This window comes from Triticum aestivum, chromosome 7A, assembly GCF_018294505.1.
Source record: "Triticum aestivum cultivar Chinese Spring chromosome 7A, IWGSC CS RefSeq v2.1, whole genome shotgun sequence".
NCBI classification, from domain to species: domain Eukaryota; kingdom Viridiplantae; phylum Streptophyta; class Magnoliopsida; order Poales; family Poaceae; genus Triticum; species Triticum aestivum.
Genome location: NC_057812.1, coordinates 68,397,110 through 68,416,358, shown reverse-complemented (window position 1 = coordinate 68,416,358; position 19,249 = coordinate 68,397,110). Strand labels below are relative to the sequence as shown.

General features: G+C 49.7%; 1 protein-coding gene across 1 annotated transcript; it reads right to left on the bottom strand.

The window, feature by feature from the left end:
• Positions 1-12,931: 12,931 nt before the first annotated feature.
• Positions 12,932-14,640, bottom strand: LOC123154011 (noroxomaritidine synthase 3). Its single transcript, XM_044572832.1, has one exon. The coding sequence runs from the start codon at positions 14,593-14,595 to the stop codon at positions 13,069-13,071; it is 1,527 nt and encodes a 508-aa protein (XP_044428767.1). The 5' UTR covers positions 14,596-14,640; the 3' UTR covers positions 12,932-13,068.
• Between the last annotated feature and the right edge of the window lie 4,609 nt (positions 14,641-19,249).

The following is a 19,249-nucleotide window of genomic DNA, read 5'->3' as shown; positions in this document are numbered from 1 at the left end:
AAGTCGACTACTGCTGGGACTTCAACCTCAGTCGGATCTGTGGCACTCTTGGGCTGTGGAGCTTCTTCGGTGAAAGGGTCTTCTTTGACTGACGGAGTGTGTATATGCTCCAAGAACACACCACTCGGAATGGCCCCTCTCTTGGAACCTATCTTTGCTAGATCATCAGCTGCTTGATTTTTCAGTCGGGGTATATGATGGAGCTCCAACCCCTCGAACTTCTTTTCCAGCTTCCTCACTGCACTGCAGTATCCAGTCATGGCTGGGCTTCTCACGTCCCACTCCTTCATCACTTGGTTGACCACTAAATCTGAGTCGCCATAGACCATCAGGCGACGGACGCCGAGTGAAATGGCCATGCGCAATCCGTATAAGAGGGCCTCATACTCTGCCTCATTGTTGGAGGAATCAAAGTGAATCTGGAGCACATATCTGAGCTTATCTCCTCTGGGGGAAACCAGGACAACCCCAGCACCGGAACCATTCAACATCTTAGAGCCATCAAAAAACATGGTCCAATGCTCCGAGTGAACTTCAGTCGGCTGCTGCTGTTCAATCCACTCGGCGAGGAAATCTGCTATTGCCTGGGACTTAATGGCTTTCTTTGCCTCAAACTTGATATCAAGGGGAAGAAGTTCAATCGCCCATTTAGCCACTCGACCAGTTGCATCTCTGTTGTGCAAAATCTCTGATAGTGGAGCGTCGCTGACGACTGTGATGGAATGATCAGAGAAATAATGAGCAACCTTCTTTGTGGTCATGTATATTCCATACACAAGCTTCTGATAATGAGGATATCTTTGCTTGGATGGAGTCAAGACTTCAGACAAATAATACACTGGGCGCTGAACTTTGAAAGCTTTTCCTTCTTCTTCCCGCTCGACCGTAAGCACAGTACTGACGACTTGTCCTGTGGCTGCGATATAAAGCAACAGAGGCTCTTTGCTGATTGGAGCAGCAAGCACCGGCTGGGTGGAGAGCAGAGCTTTTAGCTCGGCAAACGCTGCATCAGCTTCTGGAGTCCACTCGAACTTGTCTGCCTTCTTCATCAGTCGGTAAAGAGGCAATGCCTTTTCACCGAGTCGTGAGATGAATCGACTTAATGCGGCCAAGCATCCAGTAAGCTTCTGGACATCGTGCACTCGCACAGGGCGTTTCATTCGGAGAATAGTGCCGATCTTCTCTGGATTAGCGTCGATCCCTCGCTCGGAAACGAGAAAACCGAGTAACTTGCCACCAGGAACTCCGAATGTGCACTTTGATGGATTGAGCTTGATATCATACCTTCTGAGGTTGGCAAATGTTTCGGCGAGGTCAGCGAGCAGGTCGGAACCTTTTCGTGACTTGACGACGATATCATCCATATACGCTTCCACATTCCGACTGATTTGAGTGAGTAGACACTTCTGAATCATTCGCATAAATGTGGCTCCGGCATTCTTGAGGCCGAATGGCATGGTGATATAGCAGAAGCACCCGAATGGAGTGATGAAAGCTGTTTTTACCTCGTCGGGTCCGTACAGACGGATCTGGTGGTACCCGGAGTAGGCGTCTAGAAAAGACAATCTCTCGCATCCCGCGGTCGAGTCAACAATTTGATCTATGCGAGGGAGAGGAAAATGATCTTTCGGGCAGGCCCGGTTGATGTGCTTGAAATCAATGCACATTCGGAGCGATTTGTCCTTCTTAGGAACCATGACGACATTAGCGAGCCACTCGGAGTGGTATATCTCTCGGATAAATCCTGCCGCCAACAGTCGAGCCACTTCCTCACCAATGGCTTTTCTCTTCTGGACGGCGGACCGCCGAAGATGCTCTTTGACTGGTTTTGCTGATGAGTCGACTCTTAGGCGATGCTCAGCCAGTCCCCTGGGAACACCTGGCATGTCAGCGGGCTTCCATGCAAAAATGTCCCAGTTCTCACGGAGGAACTGGATGAGCGCTTCTTCCTATTTCGGGTCGAGTGTTGTGGAGATGTGGGTCGGAGCTGCATCGGGGTCGGTCGGGTGAATGTGAACAGGCTTCGTCTCACCGGACGACTGAAATGCAGATTCTGTGGCGGGTTTCTTGGATCGCAGCAAATCACTCGGATCTGCGTTTTGCTTGTATTCTTCGAACTCGACCGCTGTCACCTGGGAATCAGCAATCTTTGAGCCCTTCTGAAAGCACTCTTCTGCCTTTTTCCGATCACCGGTGACAGTGATCACTCCTTTGGGGCCGGGCATCTTCAATTTGAGGTACACGTAACATGGTCGAGCCATGAACCGTGCATAAGCTGGTCTCCCCAAAATGGCGTGATATGCACTCTGAAAATCCACGACCTCAAACGTCAACTTCTCTTTGCGAAAATGTTTCGAATCACCAAACACCACGTCCAGAGCTATTTGGCCGAGTGACTCGGCTTTCTTCCCTGGTATAACTCCATGAAAGCTCATGTTACTGGTGCTCAGTCGGGACATCGGAATGCCCATTCCTTTCAGTGTGTCTGCATACAACAAATTCAGCCCGCTACCACCGTCCATCAGCACTTTTGTCAGTCGAGTGCCTTCGACAACTGGATCGACCACCAAAGCTTGCCTCCCAGGGGTGGCAATATGAGTCGGGTGATCAGATTGGTCGAATGTGATGGGTGTTTGGGACCATTTCAGATAATTTGCTTTTGCTGGGGTAACCATGTTCACCTCACGGTTAATGACTTTCAATCGACTCTTGCTTTCCACATCTGCAAAGATCATCAGAGTGGAGTTGACATGCGGATATCCTTCCTCACTGTCCTCCTTGTCTTCGGCCTTGTCCGACTCCTTTTCCTTGTCCTTAGACTGTTTTCCTTGAAACTGCTGGATCAGGAGTCGACATTGGCGAGTGGTATGCTTTGGGTAAATGATATTCCCCTCTTCGTCTTTCTTCGTGTGGATGTGACACGGCATATCCATCACGTCGTTCCCTTCTTTATCCTTTACCTTCTTAGGGTTCCAGGATCCTTTTGGTTTCCCCTTAAACTTTCCCTGAGTCACGGCCAGAGCCTCTCCAGGAGCTGCCGGTTCAGCCTTCCGCTTCTGTTTCCGACTGGTGTTTCCCTTCTCCGACTGGCTCGGCTTGTGCTTGCCGCTTCGGAGTCGGTCTTCTTCTTCACCGTTGGCGTACTTGGTAGCAATTTCCATCATCCGACTCAAGGTCATGTCACCGGTTCGACCAAATTTCAAACTCAATTCTCTGTTCTTGACACCATCCTTGAAGGCGCAGACTGCCTGATGATCAGACACATTCTCCACAGTATGGTGCAAAGTGATCCATCTCTGAATATACTCCCTGAGAGTCTCATTGGTCTTCTGCACGCAGACTTGCAGCTCTGTCAATCCAGCCGGTCGCTTGCAAGTTCCTTCAAACGTTCTGACAAACACTCGGGACAGATCTTCCCAAGTGTAAATGCTGCTAGGAGGTAACTGAGTCAACCACGCTCTGGCAGAACCTTCCAACATGAGGGGCAAATGCTTCATGGCCACCTCGTCATTCCCACCACCAATCTGAACTGCCACTCGGTAGTCCTCAAGCCAAGTTTCAGGCTTAGACTCACCAGTGAACTTGCTGACTCCTGTTGCCAACCTGAAATTGGGAGGAATCACTGCGGCTCTGATAGCTCTGCTGAAACATTCCGGACCAGAAACATGCACTCGACTGCTCGTGGGCGCATCTCTGTCGAGTCCACCTCGATGGGCTCTGTTCCGGTCGACCAAGCCTTGCACGATAATGGATCGCGCGTCGAAGCCTGGTTCTCTGGGGTCGACTGGAACTCTTCGCCCCGCACTGAGCTGACGTCTGTCATCTTGCTGCCGAGGAGCGTAAGACCCACCCCTCGGAGGGGAAGTGGGCACTCGACGCCTATCATCTCGGTCGTGTCGGTCTCCATATTGGTCTCGCCGATTCTCGCGCCCCTTCACGCCGCGGAGGCGATCTGGGACTGTGAGCCGACTGAACCGTATTCGCAGCGACGGATCGACTGTGAATTCTGTTGCGCGACTGCGACACGGCTGAATTCTGATCTCCTGCTGCCCGGAGCAGATCCCTGATCTACATCAAGCCTCTGCCAGCTTCCGACTGAGAGGGCTAGATGGACTCTGCAATACGGGTCGCAGCTGCTAAATTCTGGATTGGGGTTTGATATACCTGAGTCGGCGGGAAGAGTTGACGTCGACTGGCGTCGGGAACTCGTTGCCGCGCGCGCTCGTCGAGTGCTCGCTGAAGATTCTCCAAGCGAGCGCGTTCGGCCAAATTGGCCAAACGTGCCTCCTCCAAGGCGCGAGCCTCGGGGGTTTCTCCTGCGATGGGAGTATGCAGGGCATCCATGTTCCTGCGGCGAAGTTCCTCTCTTTGCAGAGAGTCGAGTGGCTCGGGCTGGTACTCTTCGTGGTCTCGTGCAGGGTCGCCTCCGTCGCCTGCCCCACCATCACGGGCGAAGCCAGGGGGCTGTGAGGCCCGTCGACCATCAGGATTTCCGCCGCTGGATCACTGCTATCGCATTCGGATGCAGTCTCTACGGTGCCAGTTGACAGATCGAACAGGCCGTAGAGAGATTCGTCGGGCTCGATTGCCGCAACTTGGGTGGTAGCCGTCTGGCGAGCCACCGCGTGTCTCACCCACCGCTGAAGCCTCGACCGACCCGAGCGCTTGCGCTGGCGGGAGACTGGGAGGGCGATCGATAGGGGAGTCGACCGATATGGGGTCGACGGTTGCCGCAGCAGAACGCCGCGGACACATGCGCGAAAATGTGTCGCACCGCGGACGGGGAGCGCATCGACGTCGAGTGGAGCCTCCTGGAGCCAGGCGGAGTCGTCGGCGACGAAGGTGAGAGCACCGAGACGAATCTCTCGACCCTCGACCAAAACTCCAGCAGCTACCATGATGGAAGTACTCGGAAGAATCGCAACTTCTCCACAAAATCGCTAAAACACCGGCCCCAAGGTGGGCGCCAACTGTCGTGGATCTAAGTCTGAGAGTAGAGTGGGGGTAGGTATGGAGAGGCAAGGTCCTAGCTATGGAGAGGTTGTAAACACAAGAGATGTACGAGTTCAGGCCCTTCTCAGAGGAAGTAAAAGCCCTACGTCTCGGAGCCCGGAGGCGGTCGAGTGGATTACGTGTATATGAATTACAGGGTGCTGAACCCCTCTACCTGTGGAGGGGGGTGGCTTATATAGAGTGCGCCAGGACCCCAGCCAGCCCACGTAGGAGAGGGTTTAAGGTGCGTTAAGTCCGGGGCGTTACTGGTAATGCCCCACATAAAGTGTCTTTACTATCATAAAGTCTACTTAATTACAGACCGTTGCAGTGCAGAGTGCCTCTTGACCTTCTGGTGGTCGAGTGAGTCTTCGTGGTCGAGTCCTTCAAGTCAGTCGAGTGAGTCCCTCGTAGGTCGACTGGAAGGTGATCTCTTCTAAGGATGTCCTTGGGCAGGGTACTTAGATCAGGTCTATGACCCTACCCTAGGTACATGACTCCATCAGTCGACCCGTCCGCGACGACGTCCGGCTGACCCATGTCCGGGACTGGGCTCCGCCGGGCTGGCACTGGGAGGTGCTGCCTGGAGGGGGGCGCCGCTTGATGAGGAACCCGGCCACGGTCGTTGACCCTGATCTCATTTGGTGGCATTCGCGTGGGCTAGTTTCGGTGCGGAGGGAGCCGGCCCCGCCGGAGGTGGTACATCGTCGTGTCAGAGAGGAGGACAAGCACGTCCATCGCTACATGGTTGCGTTAGAGGGCGGCAGGTTCTCCAATACCTGGCAGTTTCTTCAGGAATCTCACTTCAGCTATGATCCTGTGAGGGTTCCTTCTCTTTGGGTGTCCACCGCCCGCGCCGCATGATCCGACGATGTGTTCGAGATTATATATTATTCGAGACGATGTGTTCGAGATTATATCTATTATTCGAGACGATGTATTCGAGATTATATCTATTATTCGAGACGACGTATTCGAGATTATATTCGATGATGCTTATTATGTACTATGATTGATTCAGTTTTTCCTTATTAATTGATTGCATCCATGCATTGTAATTTGAATATATTTCTTTTGGATTAGTTAAACAAAACCTATGGCGGACAATACCGGCAGAGAGGGAGAAGAGGCCCTGTTCAATATCATACGCAATCCTCGCGGGCCAGATGATGATCAGAATGAAGAAGATTATGACGGCTCCGAATATCTAAACAACACCGGGGAGGGTGATATGATATTCGATCGCGACGACCAAATTGATGAAGTCATGAACTATGAACATGATGAAGAAAATGTTGATCTTGAAACAACAAAGACCGGCGAGGTATATATATTTATATAAGCAGGCATCTGGTGATCATCACATGTTTTAAATGACTTGAAGATATATTAACGAATCGATATTTCTTCTTTCAGCCATCCGGATCGAGCAAATCTTCAGGCAACAGGACGAAACGAGGCCCGAACAAAAAGTTGAAGGAGGGCGTAAAGTACAATATCGAGGCAATCAGACCTAATGGTGAACCATTAGCGCCTAAGAAGATTGCGGACAAGTTCATTCGTCAGTGCGGAGTTCTTGTGAAGGACCAACTCCCGATCTCCCTTCAAGAATGGAGAGAGCCAGCAAAGCCACGTCCAGGAGTCACTTTTGTCGATGACAGACAAAAACATTTGCTTTGGGAAACGCTCATGGAACATTTCACCCTACCAGATCATTTCACAGATGCAGATGTGGAGAAAGTCAAGGACGCTGCTCTTAGGAAGATGGCAGTTGCATTCAAGAACCACAAGATTCGTGAATGGGCCAAGTACGTCAAGGGAGGAAGGAAGACTCCAGTATTCGAGGGAACACTAGAGAAGCAAAGTGCTCTTGGGACGATTTCGTGAAATTCAAGGATTCGGAATTATCTAAGAAACGGTCCAGAATAAACAAGGGCAATGCCGCAAAAAAGGATAAGTTCCATAAGCTGGGGCCAGGTGGCTATGCGGTGGGAATGCCTAAGTGGGATAAGTCTGAGAAAGAGATGCTGGATGCATGTGTCACTCCAGAAACATTGAGCTGGCCCCCCAGGTGCAGGACTTGGTTCTATGCGCATGGAGGGGAGTTGGACCCGAAGATAGGCAAAGTTTCGATGAAGGCATGTCTGGACGGAGCCGAAGATAAGCTACTTGTTGCAATAGAAGAGGCTCGATCGGGGTTGTTCGAGCCCAACAAAGAGAATGACGAGCTTACGCGTGCCCTGGGAAATCCTGAACACCCAGGAAGAACACGAGGCATGGGCGCTATTCCGTGGTATGAGGGGTTTTTGGACTGGAACGCCGACTACAGAACCCGTGCGAGAAAGAAGATTGCGGAGGAGAAGAAGAGGAAGATGGAGGAGGAGCAGAGGAAGCTAGACTACGAACGCCTTCAAGGCCTAGAATCAGCGCACGCGGACTTGGCAATCAAATTCCAGCGGCAGCAGGAGCAGATCGACTCACTTAGCCAGCAAAGGGGGTCTCAGCAGCTAGCGGATAATCCACCAATGGATAGCACCATCCCATCCATGCCGAGAAGCAGCGTGGGTTCCGCCCCGGACGACGCATTACTGGATAGCTACCTAGTGGATGACATCATGGAGAACACTAACTGCAAGCTACACTTCAAAATGAAGAACATATCCATGAAGGTGGCGGACACCCTTGCTTTTACAAATCCCCCCGAGGCAACCTTCCATTGCAACCCGATTCCAGCGAGCTATGCTCGTGTCTTGGTTGATGAGGTGGTGGACCAATACTCGGGGCTAGAGCTTGAAATTCCTGGAGGTGATGATGAGCACACACTAGGAGAGGCCAACCATCGTATCATCCTATGGAGAAAGGATTGCATCATCTTCCAAAGTCCACCGACACCGCATCATCCGACTCCTCGTCGTAGTCCGCCACCGAGTCAGCAGACTCCCGCTCCTCCAAGTCCACCAACGTGTCAGGCCACTCCTCCTCCAAGTCCGGCACAGCTTCAGGCCACTCCTCCTCCAAGCCCGGCAAAGTGTCAGGCCACTCCTCCTCCAAGTCCGGCACAGCTTCAGGCCACTCCTCCTCCAAGTCCGGCACAGCTTCAGGCCACTCCTCCTCCTCCAACTCAGCCACGTCAGCCGTCTTCGCCGCCTCAGCAATCACGGAAGAGAGCCGCCTCAGCTATGGTGCATAGCAGTACAAGTCGAGGTAGTACTGGAGGTACAGGCGGAGGCAAGCGATTTCAATATGGTCCAAGCCTCCCGCCTCTTCCGCAGAGGCCTTACGACAACTCCGAGGAGGAAAACGTAGCCACATCGAAGGCCGAGGTGGAAGCCCATTTTGCACCGAAACCGCCACCGCCGCCAAGGGAGAAAGTGCCTGTGGAAAAGATTGACCACTTCATTCGTATGGCTAGACCACCAGCTCCCAAGCCTGTTGACATAGACTATGAGCACCACCTCAGGAAGTTAAATCGAGCACGTCTACAGAAAGAGGCAAGCTCGAGCTCGAGCAAATCAGCTGGCAAAAGGAGAGGTAAAACCGTTCCCCAGCTGGGAGAACAGGCGGCGCAATCAATCCCCCCGCTTGTTGTGCCAACAACACATGAGAGTAGCCGCGCCCAATATTATTGTGGGCAAACCGTTAACGTTCCCGGGGTGGGCGATGTGGTAATAACCGAGGAGCATATTGCGCAGGCTGAATCGATCGGGATCATTGTTGGACAACTCCTCGATATCGAGCCCATGTCTCCGACTAGAGAGGAGGAAATAAAATAAAAATATGCCCGGGGCCAACCTTTGGTCGAGCCAGAGGAGGTCAATAAGCTCCCTACGAGAATGTATGAATTGCATCAATGGTACATGGACATTACCAAGATTTCCAATCGAGAGTCCCTCATGGTGAATGTCAAGAAGGATCATTACTACCATGAGAAAGCTGTGACCGTTGAGTATTCAGAACTATTTCAGCTATATAATCAAGACACACTCGACAAATCTATCGTCAGTTGCTATTGTCTGTAAGTGATTTCTTTCTGTAATTTAAGTCTCAAGCTAGCTGTAGTGATCATTTTGATCAATCATTACGTGTAATTATCCTCACTATATTCTTTTCTGTGGTATTATGCAGGATGACTATTTATGAAATGAAAAAAGGTGGACGCTATGGCATTGGGTTCATTGACCCAAATACCATTAATGAGTACACATGGAAAATAGAGCCATATCACGAAAAATGTGTAGAGGAAAGCATGCTACAGTTCTTCAAGGAACTCAAATACAATGAAGATATACTACTTCCTTACAACTTCCAGTGAGTCACACTGTCTTGTACTACAAATTCTGTTTTTCCCTATTAGCTATAGCTACATGTTTTTACTTACATATGCCCGCTTAATTAAGACATGCAAATGTGTGTGCATGCAGATTTCACTGGATCTTGTTAATCACTAAGTTGATGAAGGAACAGTTGAAGTACTAGACTCACTACTTAAGGAAGCAAGTGACTACACCGTCGTGAAAGGGATAGTCAACAGGTAATTTCAATCATTATTAACTATATCTCGGCCTATTTAATTAGTTTGTCATTTCCTAATAACAACTATTTAATAACTCATTTATTCATTTTCTTTGTCGGCGGGCAGGGCTTGGGCAAAGTTCATCAAGGCCACTCCAGGCGCATGGAAACAAAATCTGAAATGGTATCGACCCAAGGTAAGTAATTAAGTAGTACTAGCTAGCTGCCATCTCTTTAATTATCATGCTTGATTAATTATTATCTGATCAAATTCCATTCTCGTAAAGGCCCTGAAGCAGGCGCCGGGGAATGATCTATGTGCATACTACGTTTGCGAGAACATTCGCATGATGGCGTCCGAAAGGAGCAAATCTCAAAGACAGGAGTGGGTACGATATCGATTATCAAAACACTATTCACAATTTTTACAACATTATCGATATCTAGTCATACAACTAATACACATGCATATTGATCTCCTTCTTAACAGTTCAAAGAGGTGCGGGACAAGCTCCTAGCACAGGACCGCATAGAAGCAATTCAAGAGGAAATAGCGGGATTTTTGCTCGACCAGGTCATAGATCTCAAAGGAGAATACTATTACCCGCTACCGCCCCATGAACCACTTTCAATTGTTATCGTGCTTCGAAGGCACCAATTAGCTAGGCTAATGCCACTGGCTCCGAAAGGCACCAATTAGGAAAAATTGTATATATATATATAATGACCGGTTCTACTAGAAATTCTATTTATAATTTATATATATGCATAACGTGTACAATATGTAGTATCGTAAAATACCAGCAAACAAAAAAGAATTAGATGAAAAACACAAAATTAAATGAAAAAGAAATCATAAACCCAAAACCCGCCAACATTTTAATACCGGTTGGTGACACCAACCGGTACTAAAGGGCTCCCTGCCCCCGAAGCTGGCTCGTGCCACGTGGTTGCCCTTTAGCACCGGTTCATGCTGAACCGGTACTAAAGGGGGGGGCCTTTAGTGCCTATATTTTAGCGCCAGTTACCAAACCGGCACTAAAGGGCCTTACGAACCGGTGCTATTGCCCAGTTCTGCACTAGTGGACCTATAGTCCCGGTTGGAGACACAAACCGGAACTATATGGCAATTTTCAAACTCTACCCCCCCCCCCCCCCCCTTATCGCCATTTCATTTTTGAAAAAAACAAAAGAAAATGATAAAAACTTCAGAAAATAAAATCCTTCAGGAGGTAGTTATATTACAACACCTACTAGTTATGAAAATTTGAAAACTTAAATTTGAACATGTTTTGCAAAAAGTGTAGGGAAAATATAAAACGGCTATAACTTTTGCATACGATGTCGGAAAAAAACGTATAATATATCAAAAATTCAGCACGAAAATCCGCATCCGATTTTGACGGCCTACGGCCTGTTTGCAATTTTTTAGAATCCTCAAAATTCAAAAGGAAAAAAGATATGGTCAAATTTCAGTTTTTTTAATTTTGGTCAAACTATGGTCAAACTACTTATTCAAGAAGTATTAATGTTACTACATAATTATTCAAGAATATTAGTGTTACTAAATAATTATTTCAATTTTTTGAATTTTGGTCAAATCTGGTCAAACTATGGTCAAACTGTGGTCAAACTATGGTCAAACTTATTCAAGAAATATTAGTGTTACTAAATAATTACTGTTTTTTTAGAATAATAGCTTCAAACTCAAATGGTGAAACGGGTGACCTAATGCTCAAGCTAAACTGCTGAGGGTTAATAGGATTGACAGCTTACATTTGTCAGGAAAACAACAAGTGCAGACTTGGAAATTAGGGGGAATAGAACTCCGAAGTTAAGCGTGCTCAGGCTGGGGGAGTGAGAGGATGGGTGACCGACCGGAAAGTTAGACGATTTGGAATGAGTTATCCACACTTGAGCAGTTAAGAGGGGTAATTAGAGACTAAATCATTAAATAATTCAATTCAGAAAATTGAAAATCAAAAAAATTAAAAAAATCAAAATTTTCAAAAAAAAATCTTTAGTACCGGTTGGTAACACCAACCGGTACTAAAGGTCCCCCATGCCACGGCATGAGCTCACGCCATCATGGTGGGCTTTTAGTGGCGGTTCGTGCCGAACCGGTACTAAGGGGGGGGGGCCTTTAGTGCCCACACTTTAATGCCGGTTATAGAACCGGCACTAAAGGCCCTTACGAACCGGTTTAATGCTCCGTTTTCTACTAGTGTTTTCGTCAACTCCCGCGCTGAAATTTGAAAATTTAGTACCAGTGGCGGGTGACGAGGGCTGCCTGCCACAAGTACTTTAACCTAACACTAGCGAGCAACGTTGAGGACCTGCCATAGCTGTGTTCCGTAAAAAGTGGAAACGCAACAAGGTTAACTAGTGGCAGCAGCTAAACGCCGCCCGCCACTGCTTGGTCTTCTATCTGTGGTGGGCACTTGTCGGTGCTCGTCATGGATGAGTTACGCAAACAAGTCCCACCCTGCAGGTAATAACTATGGCGAGCCGCGAGCGCCGCCCGCCACAGTTAAGCCATTAGTTGTGGCGGGCATGCTTGCTTTTAAAAATAATTATGGCGGGTGCCCTGCCGTGCCCGCCACTAATTTGTCATCTCCTATAAGCCTTTTCCTAATAGTGTATGTTGCCACGATAATCTAAACCCTTTTATCAAGTTGATAGGAGTAGGCACAATTGTTGGCAAGATAGTTGCATGCATTATCCTGATGATGTAGAGGCCAAGAGTATTCCTCCTTTTCGAAAAAAAAAATTATTCACATCGACTTGTACTTATCCAGTCCTTTTTTCTCGGGCCCTAATCCACACTTGAGTAAAAAAGGTTGTTTTCCTTCTCTGATGCGCGTCTCCCTTCCTGTCCTTCGATTGCGAGGACACGCCTGCTAACTACTCAGAGCATCTCCAACAGGCGCACAAAAGTTTCGCGCGCTAAAATAATTTTAGCGCGTCACTGTAGCATTTTTAGCGTGCCGGACCCAATATTTTTTTATTAGATGCCCAAAAACACGTGTCAAAAAACACACGGTGCAAATTGTGAAGTGCGCGCAACCAGGCACCCCAAATTTGCACCTTCCGGTAGCAGTTTTTAGCGCATGCCCAAACCATTTTTGCGCGTGAACTATTTTACAACTTCTGCTGAAGCTGTCCGGCGCCCAAAAATCTGAATTTTAGTGCGCAGAGCAGTTTTTGTGCGCATGTTGGAGATGCTCTCCCTGGCCTCCCGTCTCCGGCGACAACTCCATCTAATTGAATTGGGAATCGAATACGAAAAGGCCTCCCACCGCCACCAGTCAAAACTTCGACTCGCTTACGCCTGTGAAGCTGCTGGTTATGGCTCGTTCCTGCCTCAGCCTCGCCCACATCTGGAGCCTCGCTGCCGCCTGTTCCTTCTCCAAGGAAATACAAATTTAGGCAACTTGCCAATAGCTGCTCCGTTTTATTATTACACCATGTTACACCATTTGTAAGCCTACATGCCACCTAAGTAAGCTCCTATGACACTTGCGCATACATAATACGTACATGTAGATGTCTGCTATATGCGAGCTAGCCGTGCACGCTGGGGAAGTTCCTCCTCTTCAACGCAACGGCGAACCCGTTCTTCATGTGGAGTATGATGGACAGCTTCGGCTCCACGACATGCCCCGGCACGGCCTCAACGGCGAAGTTCCACAGCACGGCGGCTGCGACGACCTTCATCTGCGTGAAGGCCACCTCCTTGCCGAGGCAGGTCCTGGGACCGGCGTTGAAGGCCATGAACTTGTATGACGGTTCGTACCTCAGTTTTCCGTCGTCGGCAAGCCACCTCTCTGGCCTCAACTCCATGCAGTCCATGCCCCACACGCCCTCCATCCTCCCCATGGAGTAGGAGTAGATAAGTATCTTGTCGCCGGCCTTCATCTCGTGGCCGCTCGGGAGCACGTCACCGGCCGCTGCGGCCTTGTGCTGGAAGGGCACGGGCGGGTAAAGCCTCAGGCACTCGCACAGTGCTGCGTGCAGGTACACTATGTTGCTCAGCTCGCCCACGTCGAACACCACCATGTCGTTGGCGGTGGCCAGCATCTTTGTGGCCGCGATCGGCGCCAGCTCGTCCAGGATCCTCTGCTCCACGCGTGGATTCTTGCATAGGAGGTAGAAGAACCACGACAGCGCCGTACCGGTGGTGTCCCGGCCGGCGAGCAGGAGGTTCACTGCGGTGTCACGCAAGAACTCGTCGCTCGCGTCACCGTTGCTTATAAAGGACGACAGCATGTCGGAGGATTCGCTGACGCTCTCGCCGCAGAGGTTGTGCTCGGATTTGCGTTTGGCGATCATGTCCGCGGCGAACTGGTCTATGGTCCTACGAGCCACGGCCATCTTCTTCTCTGGGCCGAGCTCATACCGGTACATGAGCCTCCAGCACGCCGGTGGGATGATGTGTCGGAGGATGACCGTCGCCAGGACGTCGTCCATGGCGCGCGCGAAGGGCACAACGGGGAGGCCGATCTGCAAGCAGCCGGGGTCCACCCCGAAGACAAGGTTGCAGGTCATGTCGAATGTCAGCCTCAGGAACACGTCGTGCAGGTCACAGCGGGCGCCGATGTCAGCAGCGTGCGAGAGGAAAGGAAGGAGGCTCTTCTCGACCTTGTCGCGGCTGCACCGTGCCGAGAAGACGCGGAAACGGGGGCCGGCCATGAGGAGCTGCGACTTGGCACGCTGCCGCTGCCAGGACTCGCCGTCGGCGTTGAAGATGCCATTGCCCAGGACGTCGAAGATCTGGCCGAACTCCTCGCCCTTTGGGTAGTTGAGGAAGTTGGACGTGAAGATGTGACGCACATTGGACGGGTCGCAGGTGACGAAGTACCGGACGCCGGTAAGCCCCGCGTGAGCTGGGAAGTTGTAGCGCGTGCCGGCGAGGACGACGGTGGCCCAGTCGTGGTAATCCGGTCGCCTGAGGTCAGCGATCATGCCGAAAAGATGGCCCAGTAGCGGCCATTCGGTCGGCTCCTCCTTGCATGTTTTCTTGGACTGGAGATGACGGTAGTACAAGACGAAGCAGCAAAGGAGAGAGAGGACTCCTACGAACCAATCCATGGTGTAGTGGAGAAGTTTGGATGCAGTGCACCTTGGGAAGGGATTGCTCGTGTATTCAACTATTCATCAAGTACTTATATCACATGCTTAAGTCGTACTGCCAACATTCGGCGGTGTATTCAACAAATTGCATTCGAATTTTACAGAATCGATATCGTACACGCACCCATGCTGGTGATATGCTATTCCCAGCCAGCCACACACTGCATGACTATCGCGAGAAAGAAAAGTCGGTGACGCACGAACACGTGGGTGGATTGCAGAGCACACTCTTTGGATGAGTGGCTCATAGGGTTTCGGGAGAAAGAAAAGTTGATTTCAACTTCAAATTGCCATCTTGCAAACTTAATTCGTAGTGAGAAATTCCAAGAACCGGAAAGCATGTAGGAAGAGAATGAAACAACAGAGATATTCCGCCAATAGTTTTCAATCAACGAATATAACCATAATGTAATTATGACCCAGATATCCAGTGAACGTCAAATTTTAGGCATGACAAAATGAATGTTTTCCATGGCAACTTGTGTACGCTGAGGATGGTAAGATTAGTTGATGAGCATGACAAATCCACCTGAGTTTATTTGTTGTTAGAAAGTTACTGTGCTTGCAAACTAAAATTTTCATCATCACCCCATTATATAATGCCATGGAAAACATTCAATTTGCTATGTCTAAAAATCTGACAACAAAGTTTTAGCCTTTCTCTATAACTATAAATGTACTTCATGATTTTTCTCATCAGTTTGTAAATTTGCTTCTTCACATCTAAATTTTGTGATATTTATTTGTAAACAGCAAAGAGGAAGAGCAGTATAGCTAGTTGTATATCTCTCTCATTTGTGCCAGGACCAAGGGATTCCGGAATTTGAACATGGATCCACAAGGCACTGGCCACTAAGGGCCCGTTCGGAAGCTCTCGTGCTCCCAGCTTCCCGAAATAGCTCCAAGAAGCCAGCCGAACGATCCAGCTTCAAGAAGCCCGCTCCTGGAGAACAATCAGCCCGTAGTGCAAATTCCTGGAGCAGCGATCGCATAGCTTCGCAAAAACGAGAAGCGGGAGTTGCTATAAATTACGTGGGAATGCCATCCCGAAATGCTACAGCCCATTCAGCGAATCGTTTTTCTATCGCTAAAGCCCCACACGAACCGTTTTCTGTCAGCGAACAGTTTTCCTATCGCTACAGCCCACCAAGTCGGCAGCCGAACGCTCGCCCAGCTCCAGCGAGAAGCTGGCTCGTTTGGGAAGCTAGAGAGCTTCCGAACGGGCCCTAAGAAATGGGGCCCCGTTCGCTTCGTAGGTTATGCAAAGGAATTTTGGAGGAACATTGTTAACACAGGTTTATTTTCCTTCGTAATGTTTGGAACGCAGGAAACATGCACATTAATCATGAGAAAACTAGCTTCTTTGGTGCTGATTCCTGAGCAATTCTAAGGCCAACTCCACCGCGCGATCCCAAATGGATGTTCGTTTTGTACGGATTATGTTCGTTTGGATAGGGTGATGGGGTCGTGTCCGGGCCTGTTCTGGGATGCGGTGGCCGTGCGCCCAGCACGCGGACGCATCCCGGCCGCATCCTATCCGCGTACATTTTTCTTTGTAAGTCCTTAATTTTTTTTCATTATTTATTTTTGATACATGAAAAATACATCATCACATTTTGACTAGTAAAGCAAGACAAAAAAAACAATAACCACAAGAATACATTTTAGAAGATACCTAACTTCCATAACTGCTCCCTTGAGTTGGATTAGGGCCTTCTCGATGCACTCATTGTTGATCTGTGAAGGAGGCTCGATCTGGCATCCTCCTTTCTTCTTCAAGCCAGAAGTAGATGTTGCTTCCTCACACCTAGTGTCGTGTCTAGTCTCTAATCTAGCAACAAGTGCACTTGTCTCATTTACAGCCTCTGTGCTAGCTAAAAGTGCACGAACATGTACTAAATTTCACTCTATCAATATATCGATGTACTCTTCTTCCCAATACCAAAACTTGCATCCATGCTACACAATAAAATTTGAAGTTAGCACAACTAGTCAAATCTAGAGCACAAACCGAAGCTAAAAAAGCACATACCCATCGTTTAAGCACTTGATAAACACCCATCCGGGATGTTCCGGTGTTGTAGACACGCGACGCACGACCATCCTTGGGCAGTGGTCGCACTTAATGAGTGGCAACGGTGCGCCCACAAGCTTTTGGGTAAGCACCGAGCCCGGCCGACCGCCATTCGTGTATCTGTCGGCGGACCACCAACGGTGCAGATCCGAGCGGCTAGAGGAGGAGCCACTGCCTGCATGTGGCCTTGCGGCCCTGCCATGGCCTTCCGGCGAGGTGCCCGGCCAGTCCATGACGCGGCCCGGTCTCCCACAGCCGGGTGAGCTCAAGACCGGCCGGATCCGTCCCAAATCCGGCCGGCGGGTGCGCAAACCAGATGGGCGTGGTTGAGTAGCTCGGCGGCGCCGAGGGGAAGGGGCTGGGCGAGCGTGCGCCCGAACTGCACGGCTGCAATGGCAGCGGCGGCGGCAACAGCGATGGGAAGAGTGCAGGGGGGTGTGGCCTGAGGGAGGGAGGGGGGATAAAAAAGGCCCACCGTGTGTCATCGACGGGTGGGTCAGGGGAGGACACGCGCAGACGGCCCGCACGTTCGCGTGGTGTCTGTTTCACTCCAAAAACGGCGCAAACTTGGGCCGCGGATGGGTCAAAAACGGACACGAAACGAAAAAAGGTCCGTTTGCTTCCGCGCGCTGGGTTGTTTAGTTTGTTCGTTTTACCTCAAATAGACGAGGACGGACATGATAGGGTGGCGCGGTGAAGTTGGCCTAACATCCGCGTAAAGCTCATTTTCTCGCGGAAGACCGAGGCGAGGCGCTCTGGCAGTCGCTGTTAGAACCAGAGGGATTAAAAAACTAGAACGCATGTACGGTGAGGTGAGAGAGTTGGAAGTAAAGCTGCCTTGTTTAGCCCGTGTAACTAATTTTAAAAAGCCTGTAGAGTACTGTTCACCAAGTGCTTTCCAATGGTCACCGAACGCCCATTCTGACAACTTTCGTGTGTTTGTTTCTTCCGGCGTTTCACACATACATTGCTTCTCCGTTCCTATATTTTCTCTCATTCCTGTGTTTCGTATCCCCACGAACCAAACGAGTCCAAGGAGACGGAAACAAGGCCTGACCTGATGACAACTCATTGAGACGGCGCAGAGGCATGTGGCTAATTTGTTCGCATTCGCTAGTAGCAGTGTAGCACAGCTCCGTGAAAATTTAGTGACCTTCATGAAATATTCGAATAGGATAGTGGCACCACCATGATTTTCCGTTAATTAATCCGAAGGTTTTATTTTTGAAAAAAATCACATATATTTCATTAGACAAACGTATTACAAAGAGTACACATGTAGTCATCACAGAAGACATATATAGTTGTCTTGCAATATTGCATAAAATACTTCACAAGAAGTAAAACTAGAATTTAACTTCAACAAAATCTTTTTCACGCCCAAATGTCGCCCACCATCGTCCTCCTCCACCGCCGAGGCAACGTTGAAAAAAGAGGAGAACCGCCTTCATACCAAGATCTAGAGGAGCACCTTTGCATACAACGTTTTTTGAGCCGACGAACCGTACCGCCGCAAGCGACGAGACCGAGACTATATGGCATGTCGGCCGGTGTTCTTCCCCGTGTCCGGTAGATCCCAGCGTCTTCAACTTCATTCAATGAGATCGAAGAAGAGGATCGCCACTGCATTCCGCCATCCACGCGCCCCGTTGCAAGACACCAAACGCAACCGCAACAGCCCGCACCAATGACACCCGAGAGAGTGTGGCGCGCCGACCATCAGACACAGATCTTACCGAATCTGAAGACCAGTAAGAAGACCAAGCCACATGCTCCCCTACGCCGTCCATTGGAGCGCCACCGGGATGAAGAAAGAGCAGAAGCAAATTATTTTGATGCGGCGCCGTCCACATCATTGATGTAGCACCTCTAAAAACAAACTATGCCTATCCTATATCCCTACAGGACAGAAACAGCCAAGGTCCCCGCCCGCTCCCACCGCTAGAGCGGCAGACGGAGACGGATGAGGACTCAGCGTCGCCAGCGATGTTGAGGAAAGCAGGAGCGTCGCCTCCTGTATCGCCTCTCTAGAGAGATTCCAGATGTGAACAGTTGAGAGCGAAGCGGTATTTTCATTAATCCAAAGATTATATAAGCGGATCTATCACTTGTTCGTACATATCTCCTTGCAAATCTACCGCATCAGGTGCAACTGACAAGTGGGACAAGGTTGTTCTTGTAAGAGTTTATTTCTTTTCATATTTGGCCTTCAGAATAAAAATCTCCAACCGACGAGTTGAAGTGTCACTAGTAGAAAAGGGGGCTTTGGTCCAGGCCGGGTAAGCCCATTAGTCCCGGTTCAGTCTAGAACCGGGACCAATGGGTGCATTTATCCCGGTTCGTGCGGCTAAGGCATTAGTCCCGGTTCACCTGGGCCCTTTAGTCCCGGTTCGTGCCACCAACCGGGACTAAAGGGTGCGATGCCCATTAGTTCCGGTTGGTGCCACCAACCGGGACTAATGGGCTTTGAGGCATTAGTACCGTTTCATGGCACGAACCGGTACTAAAGGTCCCATTTTCAAACTCTCCCCCTGACCG